The sequence below is a fragment of the Notothenia rossii genome (genome assembly GCF_949606895.1).
Source record: "Notothenia rossii genome assembly, chromosome: 4".
Classification (NCBI taxonomy): domain Eukaryota; kingdom Metazoa; phylum Chordata; class Actinopteri; order Perciformes; family Nototheniidae; genus Notothenia; species Notothenia rossii.
Genome location: NC_136902.1, coordinates 92,487,169 through 92,509,957, shown reverse-complemented (window position 1 = coordinate 92,509,957; position 22,789 = coordinate 92,487,169). Strand labels below are relative to the sequence as shown.

Below are 22,789 nucleotides of genomic sequence, written 5' to 3'. Positions count from 1 at the left end.
GACAGAGCTTCCTTACCAGTCTGTTCAGTCTCTTCCTGTCAGCAGCCGAGATGCTGCTGCCCCAGCAGGACACACCATAGAAAATGGCTGATGCCACAACAGAGTCATGAAATGTCTGAAGGAGTGCCCCCTGCACCCCGAAAGACCTCAGTCTCCTCAGCAGAAAGAGTCTGCTATGTCCCTTCTTGTACAGAGCAGCAGAATTATCCGTCCAGTCCAGTTTATTGTTCAGATGAACACCCAGGTATTTGTAAGATTTCACAATCTCAATGTCCGCTCCCTGAAAGTTCACTGGTGTCGGGGGGAGTGGTGGCACCGTCTGAAATCCACCAGCAGCTCCTTGGTCTTCCCTGCGTTGAGCTGGAGGTGGTTCCTCTGGCACCCGAGTGTGAAGTCCTGCATCAGCTCCCAGACCTCCCTGTCGTCCCTGACCTCCCTGTCGTCCTCGTTGGAGATGAGGCCAACGATGGCGAGTCGTCAGAGAACTTCTGCAGGGGAAAGGTTGCAGTGTTGTGGGTGAAGTCTGCAGGGTAGAGGGTGAAGAGAAACGGTCCAGCACCGTCTCCTGGGTGGCCCCTGTACTGCTGATGATGGTACACCCTTTCCAATCCACACACATACGCCTTCCAATCCACACACACACACACACACACACACACACACACACACACACACACACACACACACACACACACACACACACACACACACACACACACACACACACACACACACACACACACACACACACACACACACACACACACACACACACACACACACTTCTGCAGTCCTCCAATCAGATGGCAGCTGTCTCTACACACGAGCAATGTGCTTACAATGAAAATAAGAAAAGACAAATTGATAAATGATTTATATTTTTCACACATTATATTGTGTTAGTAACAAACCACACAAAGATTGAAGTTAAAAGACGTATTTAATGTGCATTTGGAAAGCTTTGCTATTCTCTTACAGTACTTTACAATATTTCAAAAGGTCACGTTTTAATACAAAGTCAAACAAAAACAATATTATAAACTGGCTAATATTTCTGATTCCAGCTAATCAATAACAATTAGATCAAGAGAGGATTTCTGTGTGAGGGTGAAGGTTTAGACATTTATAATCTGAAAATAGGAGTTTCGCCAAGAAGAGAAAAAAAACTCAAAAATCCCGACAACCTAATTATTTTTATTGCAACGTAATTTCCCAATTATTTGAGAATAACTCCTTTTAGTGGGTTGAGTAAATTCAATCATTTATGGCATTAATAATTTATACATAATTCTTAACTGTGAATCTCTTTAATTTTGTTTAAAATCAGAAATGTTTCAGTCCGGCCAAAACGTAAAAAAAAAAAAAAGGGAAATTACATAAAATATTTTCCATAAAAAAAGTTGATTCAAGAACAAAACTCTGTTATTACATCTGTATTTGTATTATATGACAATTATCAAGTCTAAAAAGGTCTTTCCCAGCTTTGTAATTACTCTGTAATTGTATTTCTTATCGTTTATAAGTTTATGGCAGACCAACACATTCTTGCACAGTGCAACCATGGATGTTTAATAAGAACTGGATACAGCGTGGGAGGCGGGGTCTCGCTCTATCCTATGAGAGCTGCTCATTGGCGCATGAGGATAAAATGGCCCAACTTTTGAGAGAGCGAAACGTCACAGATTACCCGTCATGCCTAGCTATCAGAGCAAAAAAAAACGTATGTGCGCTCACAGAGCATGAGCCCCTTAAGCCCCGCCCCCTGAGCTCCCACTCTCGGCTCACTAGAATGAATGGAGATAGAAAATAAATCTAGATTCGGCTTTTAGTGCATTTTACAACTTTAAGGACCGAATGATTCTAATAAGGAAATACAATTATATTATATAAAATTGTTCAAACTGGGTAGTTTATTTAGTTTAAAACAAATCATCCGCTGATTTACAGACCTCTCTTTCCCCATGTTAGTCAAGGGGGAAAAGTATTTCTGGGCCCAGTGACGTCTCGGACTGAGACGGAGATTGTAGTAACGCCGTTTGGCCAGTACAAATTTGTTCCTCAGAGTCCGGCGCACTTCCTGGGGACTTGAGTGCAACTCAGGCAGCTGTCTGGACGTCAAATGTCCTATCTGGGTTGCCGTACGTAACTGTCCAATATGGGGGGGGGGGGGGGGGGGGGGGGAGTACGACTTCCCGATTTTTACGAAAGGCACACAGAGATTTGTTTTAATGAAATCCCTTTTCTTCAAGGAATCTCAACAGAAAACTAAAACATTTCTAAATTTGACATAAAATGAAAGAAAATTCACAGTTAAGATTAAAATATTAATTATTAAAGCCATAAATGATTGTCTACATTTACAGTTTCTTATTTCTGCAGTTTGATAGTTAAATCAATGTCTCACTTATTATAAGAATGTAATGAACCCACTAAAAGGAGTTATTCTCAAATAATCTGGAACTCACGTTGTAATAACAATAACTCATCTCTCTCATTCAGATTCAAAACATTTAAAGTAAATTAAAGACCAATCTTTTTAATTTGGCTTATAATTTGGGGCAATAGTAATTTGTTAGTAGTATCACTGTTCATGTTTTAAGATATAACTCTTTCTGTTTGTTACACCTTGTTTTTAATTATTGTTCCTCATTTGTTATTGTCATCTTATGTCATACTCTGTAAAAGCACTTCAAGCATGAAAGGTGTTATATAAATAAAGTTTATTATTATTAATGTCGTCTGGTTGTTTGAGTGTTTTTTCTCTTCTTTGTGAAACGCAGCTGTGTCAAATGTCCTTCTTGGGTTGCCGTACATTGCTCTCCAAAATGGCCGACCAACCCTTTTTGACTGGTCATATTTCTGGAGTAATTAAACCGTTTTTGAGGAACAGAAATGTTGTTTTCTGACATCACTTTAACATTTTAACAAGGTGCTTGTGGGTGAGCAAACTTGGAATAATAAGCTAATATATATATATATATATACATATATATATATATATATATATATATATATACATATACATTAAGTCCTCCAGGAACAGCTGAAGTTTAATTAATAAATGTGACAATAAAATAAAAAACGGCTAGATATTCTCTTATCTTCCTCCAGCAGCGTATTACTGAAACACCTAGGATTGTGTACATTAAAAAATGTAAAACCTTTAAAAGAATAACTTACAGAGCACAGATTAAAATCACTCCTGTTTGAATAATTATCTGAATATTTCTGAATAAACAGTGACTTTTTAGCCAATATCACCTCCTCAGTTCCCCCTCTATACATTCAAATGAATACAAATTAAGGTTTATATCTTCTCTCTTAGCTGTAGTGCTAATTATCAACATTTCTAAAAACTAATATATTTAAAATGTATGAATGGAAAAAAGGTGTATTTTCATTCTGATTTTAAAGGGTTTCATTATAATCTTTATCCAATATTTAATACTTCTTGATGAATCCAAACTACTTTTGAAATGTGAACAGTGCAACAACGAAGTAGAAAAACTGGTATCATCGTTCTTTAAAATGTATTTTCTCCACTATCAATGCTATGCTAACACGCACTCTACAGCGCTGGAAGTAATACAAGTTGTATTTCTGCCAAAACTAAACCTCTGAAATATAAATGTTCCCACAGACTTTGAAACCTAATGTTTATCTTTAGTTGGAGCTTCTCCTTTTTCAAACCTTTCCTCCTAAATGTGAGTTCAAAGCTCTGATTATCTCCTGAACAAAGACTATGAACATATTCATCGTCCTCTGTTTATAAGTGACTGTTATTTTTGTATATGTTGACTCTTGTGCCGTTATATTTTCCTTTTGTATTGATGCCTCTTAATGTGGGACTTTGTATACATGTGTAAATGTTTGATTCTGTAGATATCTTTAAATATTTTAACTTTTATTCATCGGGATTGTGAGAAACAGCATTTCTCAAATGTGGAAAATAAAGCTAAATATGAACTTTAATAAATATTTATCCTGTGTAAAGTCTGGTAGCATGATAATTAGTTGTTTATATTTCCAGGAATGGCTTTGATGATGCAAATAAGCAAAAAATTGACATTTAATCGCTGATTTTGCTAAAAAAGGACAAAAAATCAACGTGTTTTGCTAACTTTGCAGCTCCCTTTTTCCTCTCGTTACAGCAGCAGTCGAGTGCTTTCACCTTTCCAATCTAATTAAATATTCATAATATTCCAGCTTTTCTTACAGCCTCACCAAAGCAGCTGTGAGAGCATTAACACAGACATTTACATGTGTTAAAACATGCTTAATCTAAACAAATCCTACAACATACCTCACTTTCTGTTTCCTCCCATTCATCAAACATTAAATCAAAATCAAAGCACTTTCTGTTTAACCAATTTCAATCTGAGTTTCCATAGAAAGCCTCTCCTCTGGTATTAAGCCACTTGTTGAAGGACATCTCAACATGTAGAGAAAGTCTCATTTTCAAAGGAGTGAACTGACCCTGAGTCACAGTGTCAGAGGTCAGAGGTCAGAGGAAATGTAACAGCATGAACAGGCAATAATTCTGCCTGAAGGGAATCACAGTGAGGTTAAACATCCTGCTGTGTTTCTCTGGATCTGGATCTGGATCGTACCACACTGACGATCACTGATAGAAATCTTCGCCCGCTACGATTTGATCCAGATCGTTGATCCTCTCCTGAGAAAAGCCTTCCTCGATCTCTACCTTTGAAGCAAGGACATACAACATAAGAGAGAGAGGAAGGAAGTCAGACTCTCCTCGGACTGGAAGAGCTGGAACCAGTTTGATGTTATGCAAACCAGCCGATCTGACATGTGGCATTATGACATGTCATGGTGAAGAGAAGAGAAGCAACCTGTGTCGAAGGCATTATTATGAATGGTAAAACGTAATATTTGTCAACATAAAAAGCTACCTGATGTTTACCCTTTTCTACACTTACAGTTGTTGTTGTTGTTTACTTTTCTTTCTATATTACAACTTCCTGTGTTTGTATATGCTCCGGTATACACCGAGGCAAATGCCATGTATGTGTGAGCCATCAGAAGGAGGAAACCTGGTTCTAAAAACCCCTTTCTGTTATTGTTTGATTTGCAAGTGTGACTAGGGATGAAATATGATTTAATCTAAGACAACAACTTTTCATCAACGTTCATGTTTTGGTTTTATCTTTTGGTGTCTTGACATTTGAAATGCAATGTAATTAATCCCCTTCTCATTCACTAACCGTAAAAGTATACAATGTCAAGACTATTATGCAAACACATTTGATGCAAACACATCCCTATCCCTGACTTTCTTTGTGAGTCTTTGTTTCTTCCGTTTAGTTTTTCCTCCTTCACCGAAAAATAAATTGAATGAGGGAACGAGAGAGATGCTATCTTACGGGTTGGACTTCAACAATACTTCATCCCTGCCCCGCTCTAAACTGGACTGCACTACCGTAGCACTTATATATCATTTCTGTGACCAATTAAATTAGGTTTGATTCTCCGTTAGGATGCAGGTGTGTGTGTGTGTGTGTGTGTGTGTGTGTGTGTGTGTGTTTGTGTGTGTGTGTGGGGGGGGGGGGTGTGTGGTTGCATATAGGAAGTGAAAGAGCAAGCGTGTTCTGCAGTTATGATGCAACAATGACAACAAGTGTGAAAAAGGGGAATTGAGTAGCAGTTTGTCTCCTACCATGATAATAAACCTGTGACTCCTAAAAAGCAGCTTCTTTAATTTCTTCTGTGTATAATTAAGTAAGTGTGTGTGTTTGTGTGTGTGTGTTTGTGTGTGTGTGTGTGTGTGTGTGTGTGTGTGTGTGTGTGTGTGTGTGTGTGTATGTGTATGTATGTGTGTCTCACCTTGAATGGTTCACTGACTCCGATGACACACTGCAGAGCACCGCTATAGTAACACAACACACACTCGCCCCCCCGCACAGGGATCTCCTCTTTACTCACATACACACACACACACACACACACACACACACACACACACACACACACACACACACACACACACACACACACACACACACACACACACACACACACACACACACACACACACATACACACACACACACACACACACACACACACACACACACACACACACACACACACACACACACACACACACACACACACACACACACACACACATACACACACACACACACACACACACACACACACACACACACACACACACACACACTTTACTTTCATTTATGTGCTTTTATGAGCGTTATCAACGGTAGGTTTTTTTCTAAATGAAACTGAACAATAGAATAGTCGGTGCTTAGAGCTCACGATTAATGTCCTAAATGAGAATATAGATAATCGTTGACCAGTACGTTTACACATAGAAAGAATTCACTTACAAAAAACACAGTAAGAGGAAATCATTTAGAAAAAAAATATATCACTTTTTCTAGAATAATAAAAAACACTATTATAAAATAATTTCAAAAAATAATGTTTACAAGATCAAATTAAAACACAAATAAAATGCAATGACGTAACTTTAACTAAAAGTAAAAACGTCCACCTTGTTTAGTGAAATAAGGACTTATCATATAGATAACTCTCTATGTAAGGTGGTTTGAGTCCTTAGAAAAGCACTATATACATATGGAAGGGATAATGTGCTGCGATGCGGTCATTATGGGGAAAAGAACACCGACAGGCTGATCAGGAGCTCGACGCGAAGCGGAGGGATCTAGATCGGCATGAAGGTGTTATTTTAATGACCAAGTCGATGCACATTATCCCGCTTATTACACGGCCGCATTCTCAACAAAGTAACGTTGTGACTCCCACTATTAATTGAAATGCTTTTATGGATTTAGAAAATGATTTTATTGATTTAAAAATTAGTTGTATTGATTTAAATTGACATGCATCCGCTAAGAGAAATAGTCCGTTGTTACCGTTTGAACTAACGTAGCAACGGCAGGAACTGCTTCGATAGCGTTTTTGAGGAGCTTTTTGTTTACAGATTTAAAAACATCGCTGCTTGCTTTAAAAGTAGCACAATTCATTATGTCAAACCTTGGAAAGTATCTAGATATCCCTGCCCTAATGCCAAAGTAACTGCACACTGAATATGTGTCCCCGTTTGATGTCTATGTCTGGACCGCTGCGTAAAAGAAGCTCGTTACTTCTCCGCTGTTTTCTTGTCGCTCTTGTCTTGTCAGTCGGCCAAACTGTATACAGTTAAATCGAACGGACTTGTTTGTGCAGATGTGAACGTCCTTAACAACGGTCAATAAGTCCTTGACAGCGGTTTGTCTGTTCGGTATTAACAACGTGTCACGTGTTCTGAATTGACCAATCAGAATCGAGTATTCAACTAAGCCATGTAATAAAAGAATATAAATTATGATTATTATTATTTCAAATTCACCAATTAGCCGTTCCTCGTCCATCCTCGTGCATCTAGGTTTCTCTAACGTCTAAATAAGACTCTGTGTTATGTTGATAATTTGAAACATAGGTATTTTAATAACTCAAACGTAATTAAAGGTGATGCAGGACTCTCTACCTGAGTGGCTTCCTCGCTGGAGTTCATCTCGTCGTCTTTGACCCAGGTGTCGGTGACGTAGTCCGTCACGCTGCTGAACCCCACATGCATTCAAACACACATCAAGATGGTCACAGTGGAAATTAAAAAGCATCATATTTATATTTCATTTGTGTTTGAATTATCTATTAGAAAGGTGCTGAATATCATTCACATTCATCCCACCATTGTTGTATTTTCTATTATAAACTTATTTTGTTTGCATATATATTTTATTCTAATGTTCTCTTAAATAATTGTTTTAACGTTTTTACAAATACATTTTTGAAAGTTGTATTTAATATTTAACTTTCTATTTTTTATGTTTCTATAAATATGTTTTGTATTTTATTTTTAGCAAATATTGATTTTTTTTACTAAAATATGAACATTTATATTTCATTTCACTTTTAATTTACATTTTAATTGAACTTTTTTATGTTTGTATAAATATATATTTTTAAGTTTTGTTTAATATTTTAATTGCATTTTACATATTATTTTTGATGTTTTATCTATTATTTAACTTGAACTTTTGTTTTATTTACATATATAACTTTTTTTTAAATATAAATGTATTTTGTATTTCATTAAAAATATATTGAACGTTTTGCCTAATTATTTTCTTTTAGAAAACATATGCACCTTTTTATTTAATTTCATTTAAATTGTACTTGAACTTCTTATGTTGAAAAATATATGTTTGTTATATTTGAAGATAAACAGGGCCAGCACTGTCCCCTGGGGGGCCCCGTACTGCTGATGATGGTGTCTGATTGACACTCCCGGGTCCTCACGTACTGTGGACGGTTGGTGAGGTAGTCCAGGATCCAGGAGGTGAGGTGGTGATCCACCCCCGAGAGCTGCAGCTTGTCCCCCAGGAGCGGGGGCTGGATGGTGTTGAAGGCACTGGAGAAATCAAAGAACATGATCCTCACAGAGCCCCCAGCCTATTCCAGGTGGGAGAGGGACCTCTGCAGCAGGTAGATGACGGCGTCATCCACCCCGATTGCAGGGATATATTGCACAGTTAACACTAGAGTACTCAAAACAACCTCACAAGTTGATTTGTTTGCACTTTGTGGTATTATAATTTTGAGTTGCTTGTTTTTAGCTGCTTGTCTATTTTCTAACTTTCTTATACATGTTTTTGGAACTGTCTTACTGTGAGAGCAATTGGAAATAATCCCTGTTTGTACCTGTCCACTTGATGAGGCTGGTTTTGAAACAGAGGGAGGAGCTACAGACAGGGAAGGACGTTGAAGGGAAAATAGGAAGTCCGACTGCCAGACTCCATTTTACACTTCGACAGAGCAGGAGGAGAAAAACAGGGTGAGTGTTAACACCAGGATCTGCTTTTCAACACATTAATCATTTACTCTGTTATACTGTATGTCAGAAAATAATCTGTAAATTAAAATATATTTATTTCCTGCAGTCGAAAGTGACATCTTCAAATGTTGTGAACTTTTTTATCCATTTCCTGGTTTCTGATTCATCAGAGTTACATAACATGTAACAGCCCAGCGCAGTCAACATGGAGAGCAGCCTGCCTGAAGTCTGACCCAAGTTTGTCATCATGATGGGTGTGTGTGTGTGTGTGTGTGTGTGTGTGTGTGTGTGTGTGTGTGTGTGTGTGTGTGTGTGTGTGTGTGTGTGTGTGTGTGTGTGTGTGTGTGTGTGTGTGTGTGTGTGTGTGTGTGTGTGTGTGTGTGTGTGTGTGTGTGTGTGTGTGTGTGTGTGTGTGTGTGTGTGTGTGTGTGTGTGTGTGTGTGTGTGTGTGTGTGTGTGCAGTGTTACTGGTGTATCTCTCAGACTGGAGAAGATGAGTGATTTTAAAGAAGACGAAGAGGACAAATCTCCAGTCCCCAGCTGTCTGTCTCTGAAGAGTGACCGGTCTAAAGATGAACCTCCAGACTTCAGAGATGAACCTGGACCCTCAGACAGGAAGTAAGAGTCTGTTTCTACTGTGACCTGTGAAATTCATATCCCCATTGCATTGCAGTAAAGTACAAAAAGAAAGGCAGTCGAGAACTAAGTAAACTACTCCAGTAAAATAACACTCTCTCTCCACATGTAGGACCTCTGGTTAACCAAATCAAATACAAACATGTCAAACTTCACAAATGAATTGTAACAACAAACCACCAATAAAAGCATTAAAGTTCAGTCAACAAGGACGAAGAGGACAGTTAACTATATTTTAGGATATTTCAATATGCTATTATATTATTAATGTATCAGTGTTATGACATGTTCTCAAAATGACAATAATACTTGGAAAAATATAAATCTTCCAACAAATGAGTTGACTACCTCAGCATCTTTTGAAGAGGTTTATTAATAATAGTGATAACCTGGTGAGCGAGATACCAGGAGGAAAAATGGTTTTGAAAAAAAAGAAGTATTGATTCGAAAATAATATGATATAGTACAGTACAAGTACGTCTGGGTCTCTGTGTTTCATTCAAGCTCTGCTCTGTGTGTGTGTGGAACGAGCCATTGTGTGTGTGTGTGTGTGTGTGTGTGTGTGTGCGCGCGCGCGAGAGAGAGAGCGCACCGGTACCGGAGATCGTTGTTGTTAGCTTCTGGTGCTAGCGAGCTAGTGGCCGGGTCTCAAAAATGGTGTCCACAATTAATGTGAACAATTATTTCTAAGACACACGTTTATAGGATCATTATAGTTATAAAAAAATAAGAGAATACATGAAAAACAGGTATGAAATACTATATGACAGTAAAAAAAGAATAAAGTTTAAAAGGGTGATTTGTAAAATATCCATAAAGAAATAGAAAATCTGTTTACAGTTCTGTTTCATATGGGTGTTGAGAGATGTATCCATAGATCTCTTCATTTTCTCCAAAAGGGGGCGCCTGACAGAAAAAGTTTGAGAACCACTTAGCCTAGCCTAGCTTCAATGAAACCAATCGCATTCAGAAAACAAACATTTTAAAGTGTTTTGCTCGTTGTGTTGCAGACAGACCTGACGAAGCATTAACTCAAATCAATATCATTACGTTGTTATCTTGGTATCCTTTCCATTTGTTTATTGAAATGTATTCACAGCAAATTCAATATAAATTGGGTTCAAAGTGCTAAAGTGTTCCAGATGAATTCAGCTGATGTTATGAATCCAGACACAAAGCTGTGTGGTTTCCTAATGATATGAAGAACTAACCTCTATCTACCTTACCAGGATGAACAATCATCTAGAGATACAGACTTTATTTTAAATATGAAAGTAGAATTTGCCACCTTGTTGTACCTTTGGTGAGAATCAGCTCCTCTAATGTAAAGTGCTGTAAAGGATGTGTTCATCTCCACAGAGGGAAGAGGAAGAGTCCTGTTCCTGTGGAGCAGCAGCTGTCCAGCTGTGCTCTGTGTCAGGACGTCCTGAAGGATCCAGTCTCTACCAGCTGTGGACACTGGTTCTGCAGACAGTGCATCGCCTCATACTGGGAGCAGCTTCCTCCATCAGGAGACTCCTGCTGTCCTCAGTGTGGAGAAAGATGGAGCATTTTACAAAGTAAGAGGCCGAACACGTGCAGCCTCTTTCCCGCTGTGTGGGTGCTGGGTGTCTGCTCTTCTATAGAAACACTGTATCATCTGATCCCTTCTTCAAGGCTTTGCTTTTAAAGTGTGTACACAAATATTTCACGTGGGACAGCAGTGTTTCCCTAAAAAACGCTTTCTGTCTTACTCAGACATTACTACATTAGCCCAGCACTTATATAACATTTACGTATGAGAGTATAAATATCTGGCAGCTAGTATTTGTGGTTCCTTCTGGAGTCTCCATGTCCAGGATGTTCTGTGTTGTAAAGTATAGACATTAAAATGTTTTATAAAAATCATGTCATTTAAAACCCTGACTGTTCAGATTCTCAAAAGCATTTCCTGATTCTCTCATGTTTCCTTCTGTTCCAGCAGATAGTGGTCTGCAGGAGGTTCTAGATGAACATAGGCTCAGTCTGAGGAGGAGATGTGAACGTGTGACTGAAGGAACTGATCAAAGTGAAACCCTCCTCAACAGCATCTTCACTGAGCTCTACATCACACAAGGCCAGAGTGAAGAAGTTAATACCCAACATGAGGTGAGGCAGCTGGAGACAGCTTCCAAGAAAGAGACCCTCCATGACACTCCAATCAAGTGCCAGGACATCTTTAAAGCCTCACCTGACCAACAGACTCTCATCAGAGCGGTCCTGACCAACGGAGTCGCTGGAGTTGGAAAAACCTTCTCAGTGCAGAAGTTCACTCTGGACTGGGCCGAGGGTTTGGGAAACCAAGATGTCAGTCTGGTGATCCCACTCTCCTTCAGGGAGCTGAACCTGATCAAAGGTGAGCAGTACAGTCTTCTCAGGCTGCTCCATGTTTTCCATCCAACCTTACAGAAGCTCACAGCAGAGCAGCTGGCTGTCTGTAAAGTGCTGCTCATCTTTGACGGCCTGGATGAAAGCAGACTTTCTCTGGACTTCAGAAACAATGAGGTTGTGTCTGATGTCTCTCAGCAGTCCTCAGTCAACGTGCTGCTGACAAACCTCATCAGGGGGAAGCTGCTTCCCTCGGCTCTCGTCTGGATAACTTCCAGACCTGCAGCGGCCAATCAGATCCCTCCTGAGTGTGTGGACAGGGTGACAGAAGTACGAGGCTTCACTGACGCCCAGAAGGAGGAGTACTTCAGGAGGAGATGGAGTGATGAAGACCTATCCAGCAGAATCATCTCTCACATCAAGAGCTCCAGGAGCCTCCACATCATGTGTCTGATCCCAGTCTTCTGCTGGATCACTGCTGCAGTTCTGGACCACATGTTGACTACAGACCAGAGAGGAGAGCTGCCCCAGACCCTCACTGACATGTACTCACACTTCCTGCTGGTCCAGACCAAGAGGAAGAAGCAGAAGTATGAAGAGGGACATGAGACGAGTCCACAGCAGCTGACGGAGGCTGACAGGGAGCTTCTTCTGAAGCTGGGGAGGCTGGCGTTTGAACATCTGGAGAAAGGAGACATCATGTTCTACCAAGAAGACCTGCAGCGCTGTGGTCTTGAGGTCACCGAGGCCTCGGTGCACTCAGGAGTTTGTACAGAGATCTTCAAAAGAGAGAGTGTGATCTTCCAGAAAACAGTCTACTGCTTTGTTCATCTGAGCATTCAGGAGTTTCTGGCTGCAGTCTACATGTTCCACTGTTACACCAACAGAGACACAGAGGTACTGAAGGACTTCCTGCAGGGAGACTGGCCCTATGAGAACAGTGATAACAGTGATCAGGATTACCCATCCCTGGATGTCTTCCTGGACGGAGCCATGGAGAAATCCCTCAGAAGTGAAAATGGCCACCTGGACCTGTTTGTCCGCTTTCTCCACGGCCTCTCTCTGGAGTCCAACCGGAGACTGTTAGGAGGCCTGCTGGGTCGCACAGACAACCGTCCAGAAGTCATCCAGAGAGCCATCAACAACCTGAAGGAGATGAGAAGTTATAAAATCTCTCCTGACAGGATGATCAACATCTTCCACTGTCTGACAGAGATGAAGGACCACTCAGTACATCAGGAGATCACAGAGTTCCTGAAGTCAGAGAACAGATCAGAGAAAGAACTCTCTGAGATCCACTGCTCTGCTCTGGCCTACATGCTGCAGATGTCAGAGGAGGTTCTGAATGAGTTGGACCTGAAGAAGTACCACACATCAGCTGAGGGACGACGGAGACTGATTCCAGCTGTGAGGAACTGCAGGAAGGCCAAGTAAGTCCAGATGTGATTAGCTTCATAAATTGATGTGGATCAGAAGTTTATTTCTTCAAATAAACATTATAAAATGTTTGATGTTAAATACTTTGAGAGCAAAATTAAATGATCCAGTTATTCTATTTATATATTGTGACATTTTAACATTTTTTTCTTTTCTTCACATTATTTTGAGTGATGGAGGCGACATGTCAAACACATGAAGGACTTTAGAGGTTTTCTCAGAGCAGCATGTGATCACAACATACAGCAGTATTTACAGTTATCGGTGAAAGCAGTTATTAATATATCATTGCAGTTTCTTAAACATTAAATCAGATCTGTGTTTACCACAATGCTTAAGAGTTTAAAAGAATGTCTGACAGGCTGACAATGAATAAACAAAACTCTATTATTAAAGTAAATCGACATAATATGTTAAAACTTGTTCCATTTCCAATTCAGTAAGTTAAATAAATGTTTCCTCTGTTTTTATACTAACACAAGTTGTGATATATGTGTCATTATAGACTTTCTAGCTGTGGATTCTCAGAGACTGAATTTGAAGTCGTGGCCTCAGCTCTGAAGTCTGACCCCTCCCATCTGAGAGATCTGGACCTGAGTCACAACGATCTGCAGGATTCAGGAGTGGAGCTGCTGAGTTCTGGACTAAAGAGTCCAAACTGCAGACTGGAGGGTCTCAGGTCAGTTCACTGACTGCAGTTCATACAGATCTGTTTGTGTTTATGATTTTCAGAATTTGCCTGAAGACATTTGAATGCTTTTATTTGTTTCTGTATTTCCACATGGAAATGGAATCCAAACTTTAAGAATAACAAAGATCAGAGAAGGTGAATGTGTGAGGGAGAGTGTTTGAGCTTCCACAGACTCACTCTGTGCTCCATGAGTCAGTGGAGATGCTGTCAGTACTGATGAGCTGTGAGGGAGATGAAGGAGTTGTTAAACATCTGATGAGAGAAACTGCTGCAGAGAGTTCCAGATGATCAGGGATTTGTTTCTACATCATTGCTGACGTTAAAACATTGTTCAGCTCTGATCAGATTATTAAACATTGAGTTATTTCAAACAGGAACTTTGTTTTCTAAAGTTACATCATGTTTTCTTTATTCAGACTGACGGGCTGCAGGTTGTCAGAGATCAGCTGTTCTGCTCTGATCTCAGCTCTGAAGTCCAACATCCATCTGAGAGATCTGGACCTGAGTCTCAACGATCTGAAGGATTCAGGAGTGGAGCTGCTGAGAGATCTTCTGGAGAGTCCAGACTGCAGACTGGAGACTCTCAGGTCAGTTCTCCATCTTGAACTTGTGTGCTGAGATGAATATGTGAGAGTTGTGTTGACTCTGAGCTGCAGACATCAGGCTGATATCACTCTGATCCTCACTGAGCCTCTTAATGCTAGAGTTGCATAATGCAATGTTGATCTTTACATTTAAATATAACAACAAAAAACCTTCACTGCAGAATTCACTCTGAACCTTTTAAACAGCTGAAATTCATCTTGTATTCTCCATCATGATTTTAACGAATGATATCAAATACAATAATTAAATAGTTATATTAAAACGATCCAACACTAACAAGTATGTTCAGTTGTTGCTGTTTCCAACATGTTCCTGAAGCTACATGATGCTGATACTGACTGAATAGTTCACTCTGAAGATGCTGTGATTTGATGACTCCACTGTTCCTAAAATACATATTCTGGAGGTTTTTCTTCACATTTAAAATTCATCCTGAATTGTGATCTTTGTAAACGTTGTGATCTTGAGTTGAATCAGTTTCTGTGGTTTGTATTTGTCTGGCTGCACATCATGAGTTAGTGGAGATGGAGCAGAGTTTCAGATGTGAAGTCTCCTCGTTTTATTGAAGTAGAAGCACGTTGTCTCTAATATGAATGAGAGCTCTTTCCCTCTTTCTGTATCTTACAGTTTTTAACCTGTTTGGAGTTTCCACTTTCTGAACTTCTTCATCTCTGAGCAGATTATTAAACCTGGAGTTATTTCAAACAGGAACATTGTTTTCTAAAGTTACATCATGTTCTCTTTATTCAGACTGGAGAGCTGCAGTTTGTCAGAGATCAGCTGTTCTGCTCTGGCCTCAGCTCTGAAGTCCAAAATCCATCTGAGAGTTCTGAACCTGAGTCACAACGATCTGCAGGATTCAGGAGTGGAGCTGCTGAGAGATCTTCTGGAGAGTCCAGACTGCAGACTGGAGACTCTCAGGTCAGTTCACTGACTCTCTGTTACTGCTGGAGATCTCATGTGTTTCATTAACAGTTGAACCTAATGCTTGAACAACCATACATTTGTGTATGTCGTTGTGAGGGTTTTCCTGCTCACCCAGTTAAAAAGGACAGAAGGAGAGGAAGGCTTGCCTAAAAGAAAGCTTCATTGACTGGCCACAGCTTGCAAACAATACATCCATACTTTAGGAAACAGACAGAACACTGCTGCCAGTGACAGGCTTTCTTGGGGCAAGTCCTTCTGCCCCCAGGACCCAGACCAAGAGACAAGAACCAGGTTACTGACATGCTTTACTCTTCACCTGGTTACCTGATCCTTGTCCAGCTGTCTGGAGCCAGCCCCATCCCTCCAGCAGCCGGCGCTCTAACCACACCCCACTGCCACAGTCCTTTTGTTCATATTCTTATTTTTCTTGTACTACATTTAGTCTGCAATCATACAAGTTGACTGTTTCTTAAAATATATATGTTAGATATCCACTGCTAGTTGTTCAAGTAAATGTGTGTTGTCTTTAGTAAATGGTCACATCTGAATAAAGAAGTTCATCTGAACTCACATTAGTTTCACATTGATCTCTGAAGCATACATGTTTTTCTTGCTTCCCATTGATTTCAATGTTTTCACAGATAATGAACAGAAGGCTGATATTATGATGATCCACAATAACAGAAAGACAGTCACTGTAATTCAGGGAAAAGCTCATTGATTAGGAAACAGGAATGTTGAGCTACACTTAATAAACCTGAACATCTGATTGGATTAGAAACTCATTTTTATCCTCATCATGTTTTCTTTATTCAGTCTGAGGAACTGCAGGTTGTCAGAGATCAGCTGTTCTGCTCTGGCCTCAGCTCTGAAGTCCAACATCCATCTGAGAGATCTGGACCTGAGTCTCAACGATCTGCAGGATTCAGGAGTGGAGCTGCTGAGAGATCTTCTGGAGAGTCCAGACTGCAGACTGGAGACTCTCAGGTCAGTTCTCCATCTTGAACTTGTGTGCTGAGATGAATATGTGAGAGTTGTGTTGACTCTGAGCTGCAGACATCAGGCTGATATCACTCTGATCCTCACTGAGCCTCTTAACGCTAGAGTTGCATAATGCCAGTTTGTGGCAGTGGCCGCAAAAGAAATATATTGATTTAACAGTAGTTTGGTTAAACCACTAAGTCCGACAACGCCACCCCGGGAATTCACCCAGGGAAATATAACAAGTTTTAAGTCACTAGGACACAGAGGTTTGGTTACTCATGGAACAAGAGACGTGGTTCAACTATCAAAAATAGAACAGTTTATTTGTGTAAAATAGTAAAAATACAATTTAAAAACACTCACACAGGGCTATATCCAAAAAGGAAAACTAACAAGGGGGCTGAGGCTTACCAGTGGGGGAGAGGGTCAACGAATGAGTGGAGGGATCCCGCAAAAACAAACTTAAGTCACCCCGGTCACACGTGTTCCACACTCACACAATCACACGGAGAAAATATCCAAAAACCCGGGGGAAGCCACCACCTCGGACACCAACACCATCACCTTCAGCTCTCAGTAACTGAAACAGGAACACAGGGAAAACACAATAAGTGGGGGCAAAAGCACAGAATAACTGAAAAATGAAATAAACCAAAATTAGCCGCAGCCATACTGGCAATCATGCGGCATTATGCAACTCTAGCATTAATAATAATAATGTTGATCTTTACATTTAAATATAACAACAAAAAACCTTCACTGCAGAATTCACTCTGAACCTTTTAAACAGCTGAAATTCATCTTGTATTCTCCATCATGATTTTAACTAATGATATCAAATACAATAATGAAATAGTTATATTAAAACGATCCAACACTAACAAGTATGTTCAGTGGTTGCTGTTTCCAACATGTTCCTGAAGCTACATGATGCTGATACTGACTGAATAGTTCACTCTGAAGATGCTGTGATTTGATGACTCCACTGTTCCTAAAATACATATTCTGGAGGTTTTTCTTCACATTTAAAATTCATCCTGAATTGTGATCTTTGTAAACGTTGTGATCTTGAGTTGAATCAGTTTCTGTGGTTTGTATTTGTCTGGTTGCACATCATGAGTTAGTGGAGATGGAGCAGAGTCTCAGATGTGAAGTCTCCTCGTTTTATTGAAGTAGAAGCACGTTGTCTTTAATATGAATGAGAGCTCTTTCCCTCTTTCTGTATCTTACAGTTTTTAACCTGTTTGGAGTTTCCACTTTCTGACCTTCTTCAGCTCTGAGCAGATTATTAAACCTGGAGTTATTTCAAACAGGAACATTGTTTTCTAAAGTTACATCTTGTTCTCTTTATTCAGACTGGAGAGCTGCAGTTTGTCAGAGATCAGCTGTTCTGCTCTGGCTTCAGCTCAGAAGTCCAACATCCATCTAAGAGATCTGGACCTGAGTCTCAACGCTCTGCAGGATTCAGGAGTGGAGCTGCTGAGAGATCTTCTGGAGAGTCCAGACTGCAGACTGGAGACTCTCAGGTCAGTTCACTGACTCTCTGTTACTGCTGGAGATCTCATGTGTTTCATTAACATTGAACCTAATGCTTGAACAACCATACATTTGTGTATGTCGTTGTGAGGGTTTTCCTGCTCACCCAGTTAAAAAGGACAGAAGGAGAGGAAGGCTTGCCTAAAAGAAAGCTTTATTGACTGGCCACAGCTTGCAAACAATACATCCATACTTTAGGAAACAAACAGAACACTGCTGCCAGTGACAGGCTTTCTTGGGGCGAGTCCTTCTGCCCCCAGGACCCAGACCAAGAGACAAGAACCAGGTTACTGACATGCTTTATTGTTCACCTGGTTACCTGATCCTTGTCCAGCTGTCTGGAGCCAGCCCCATCCCTCCAGCAGCCTGCGCTCTAACCACACCCCACTGCCACAGTCCTTTTGTTCATATTCTTATTTTTCTTGTACTACATTTAGTCTGCAATCATAAAAGTTGAATGTTTCTTAAAATATATATGTTAGATATCCACTGCTAGTTGTTAAAGTAAATGTAAGTTGTCTTTAGTAAATGGTCACATCTGAATAAAGAAGTTCATCTGAAATGAAGCTCAGCGCAAGTTCAGGCAGGAAGACCTATCACTTTGTATTGCGCGTCATGGCAATACTCGCTCCCTTCACTAAATGATAGGGAGCGCCACTCCTCAGCTAACCTATCACTTCCCTCCGTTCACAAGCCTAATCATCGCACCTGTTAATCCCTCTATATATGCTCTCCCCTTTTCCATCAGCTGTCTTCCAGGTGTCAACGCGCAAGCAGCAGCAGGGCTTCCTCCCAGCTCCGGGTATTTATTCATCAGCTCCGCAGTCTTGCGGATTAAGCTACAGGGGGCGTTCCCCAGTCGGCTAGCGGTTCTAGCCGGCCACCCTGCAAACCCGGATGCGGAAGAAAAAGACAAGGATACTGAGCTCCACGGAAGTTCCTCCGGCTTAATGGAAATGGGCTACTTCAGGCAAACAATTGACACACGCCTTCAGTCTCTCAAGAGGGCATCACTGGCATCAGGGCCGCTCAAATGCGGCGCTTCCGGCCTTCACGCGGAACGGGCCCTCATCGCTTGCGAAGCTTCTCCCACTTCCGGCTTCAACCACAACCCCTCTTGCAGGCAGGCAGGGCTCAAGCTACATCTCATCGAAGCTACTTCTCCTTCCGGCTCAGTAGCAGTACTGGTCTCTAACTGCGTCTTAGGTGGCAAGCAGGTAGTGATGGCGAGATGAAGCCTTATGAAGCTTTGAAGCTTTCCAGCCAATTGGTTCGCAAAGGGTTCATCTCATGAGGCTTCATCATGGGCTTCATTTGAACATAAACCCCCTGTTGGTCAAAGCGTGTAAAACAGGCAAATTGGAAATCTCAACAGTTGCGCTCTATCTCATACCGAGTTCCCAATGAGTAAAGCCTTAGAATAACTCTAAACAACGGACATAAAATCCTATTTTCATGTTAACAATATTGTTTTCATTCCAGTTGAACGATTGTGATTGAAAAGCCTATAGGAGGCTAGTAAACATTGCAAAGAGGGATTCGTATTCCTTAATATTATTCATAAACTTAACCACGTTGTAGCCTGAGAAGGCTAAACCATATCAGGAATACATTTATAAACTGCATTATCTCATTTAGCTGTAGCTTCTATAAGCAAACCCTGCGGTCGTGGGTCGGCTGCTTTCCAGCGAGCCACAGCCCACACGCTGGATCTACCCAAAAAACACTGGATATATCTTATCTGCATTTATTCATTTATTTATTCATGTTTTATTCCTACATTTATTTATGCTTGTATCTATTTATACTTATGACATTTTCCGACCTCTATATAAGTGAGGGTCTGAGCTCTTTTTAATTCCATCGTGTCACCAGCGGACCCGGGTACAGGAGGGGTAACATGGTTCTTGTTATACATCCATGGGTATTATGAGCGTTGTGGCTCAACGGTTCAAATGATCCGAATCGCTTCCCGAAGCTTTCACGTGGTATCGACAGGCAGCGAGGTTCGTTCGTCATCGATGACGTCACTGGCCCGAAACGATACAAGCCTCGATACATGCTTCACAAAAAGATTCGGGGATTACTCGACACACGCTCCGAAGCCTCGGCGCAATACGTAACGGGTGTAACGCGTTACAGCATGGAGTTATGCAGTTCGGGTAACTACTACCCGTCACAATGCTCAGTAAGTACCGCTGTCTCAAGCTTCAACACAGCCACGGATGCTGCCCATCCGTGGTTTTGGGGGGTTTCTTTCAGGGAGAAAGAGAAGCTCATGTAAGAGGATAGAAGACAGTCTAATCACCCAACCAGCACATCAGCATCTACGTCTCACCGTGGCGTAATTAATCTGCTAATTAAGCTAGTCCTATACCAGGGCTCGACAGTAACGGTTGCCAGGTTGCCATTGGCAACCATTTGAAAAATGTCAACCACTTCTTGGACTTTGGTTGCCATCAGTGGCAACCAGTTTTTAACATAAGAAATAAGGACAGCAAAACGTGCACCCCAAAATAGATAAATGTTCATATTCATTTTTAAGAGTGATATTTGATTGTTGTGACCAGTCGGAACCTGATACTTAAATTGCACGTGCATTGGCGTGATTAAGGAGCCAGAAAGCGATGCACGTTTACTCGCGTGCGCGGTGCGCCGTGTGTTTGTTTTACAACAAAATGGCGAAGCAAAAAATAAGTTGCTTGACTGTGTGATAAAAAGTTCAGCCAACACCTCAACTTCTCCAATGAATGTTCAAAGTGATTCAACTGATGGAGCGTAAGGTAAAACCCGAACGAAAAACAAAGAGGAATGTTTTCCATTCACTTCCGGTAAAAGTTCCTTCAAAATAAGAGTCCCGATCTTATTACTACCAAAATAAAAGTGCAAAACGAAACTTTACCATAGAAAATGGTTGCATTAAATTATGATCACTTCTATAAAAAGGTAACACATTTTAAATATAGTTAGACATATTAAAGGTAATTTACAGCATCAATAATTAATATCAAATGTTTAACTATGAATGGTTTTCATTTATTTAACATTAGAAATGTATTAGTCTGGCCAATCCAAGACTTCAATGCTGAAGGGCCAACGGGTCTATGGTGGGGGTCAGCACAAAGGTCAAGAAAACCCACATTTGAAAGGGAGACAACGGATGATCAAGAAACCGGTGACTTGCTCAATTCATTTGTGAGGGATCTATGAAGACAGAACAACAGCAGCACTACTGGTATTTTGTATACCAGCAATTGAGGGTGGACAAGTTTACTACCACTTAGGTTCAAATAAGTGCGTTAATTACTTATTGTAAAGCATTTGAAAATTCTTGTGTCACATGTTCATTATTAAGTTGATGTATAACTGTTTAGCATCTTAATTATTTAAAATATAAGGTATCAAAAAAAAAAGGGCAACCGTATTTTCAGTTGGCAACCAAAAGCGGATGCCTGGTTGCCAGCCTGGCAACCACTTTTAAAAGTTAGCGTTGAGCCCTGCCTATATCATGGGTCATGTCTCAGCATTTACCTAAGCAAATATTATTTCATGCTGCTCATATTGCACTCATATATTTGGTTTCATGCTCACATGGCTTATGTTAAGCAGGGTATGATATTCATGCATCATTGTACTCAAGCTAACAGCCGCATTACATTGTCTACATCTCCCTCTTCGCCAGGCATCGGCTCGTGCCGGCTATCCACGATCTCTCAAGCTTACCTCTGTTAAACATGCATATAACTGGTGGTGGTGTCTTAAGAGCATTTCAGGGCTCGTTCAGGATAGGTGCAGCAAACCTGCCGCAATCAAGGTAATTGTTCCTCTTCCCTACAACAACCGCTTCTCATCCTACATTCGTCCGAAACCCAGTGCCGTGCTGGCTATCCAAAGGTCTCTCCAACCTTCAAATTGGTACGTATGCATATAACTGGTGGTGGTTCTTAGCATGTCAGCACGTATATTCGCCCCGCGGCTCATGTTTATCCTTGCATGTCTAACCCTGTACGTCCAGGTTGTAACCTTCGGGTCTGTATAAAATGTGTCCCTGCGAAGTCAGGCTGCCCCGTACGTCCGGGATGCCCTGTACGTCCAGGATGCCCCGTTCGTCCGGGATGCCCCGTACGTCCGGGATGCCCCGTACGTCCGGAAAGCCCCGTATGTCCGGGACGCCCCGTATGTCCGGGATGCCCTGTATGTCCAGGATGCCCTGTACGTCCAGGAAGCCCTGTACGTCCAGGGAGGATGCCTAGGAGGCATCAGCACGTCTAAATCCCCACATGTATTAACCTCTCATTTCATCCATAGATTTTCACTGCATCCCACAAGGTAAGATTTCATCACGTTCAGTACTTCATACTTTCACTTCTTTTGGGGGTTTCATCGGAAACGGTTCTTCCCTTCCCGAATGACATCCTACAAAACCTGGGCGTAATCGCCAAACACCATTTCATTCACTTGTTATAACTGTCATCATTATGTTTCATTTATATAATGTGACCCGATAATAAACATGTATTCCATACATCACGTCTCTCCTGATTGAAATGAAGCTCAGCGCAAGTTCAGGCAGGAAGACCTATCACTTTGTATTGCACGTCATGGCAATACTCGCTCCCTTCACTAAATGATAGGGAGCGCCACTCCTCAGCTAACCTATCACTTCCCTCCGTTCACAAGCCTAATCATCGCACCTGTTAATCCCTCTATATATGCTCTCCCCTTTTCCATCAGCTGTCTTC

At 40.9% G+C, this 22,789-nt stretch overlaps 1 protein-coding gene across 1 annotated transcript in view; it reads left to right on the top strand.

Annotated features, from left to right (window-relative positions):
* Positions 1-18,424, top strand: part of LOC307034979 (NACHT, LRR and PYD domains-containing protein 12-like) — a gene marked incomplete at both ends in the record, with an annotated part of 47,166 nt that extends 28,742 nt beyond the window's left edge. Inside the window, 4 exons of the mRNA XM_079673903.1 lie at positions 15,351-15,521; positions 16,344-16,514; positions 17,867-18,037; positions 18,382-18,424. Of these exons, the coding sequence (XP_079530029.1) occupies positions 15,351-15,521; positions 16,344-16,514; positions 17,867-18,037; positions 18,382-18,424 (556 nt within the window). The remainder of the gene's footprint in view (positions 1-15,350; positions 15,522-16,343; positions 16,515-17,866; positions 18,038-18,381) is intronic.
* Positions 18,425-22,789: the final 4,365 nt, after the last annotated feature.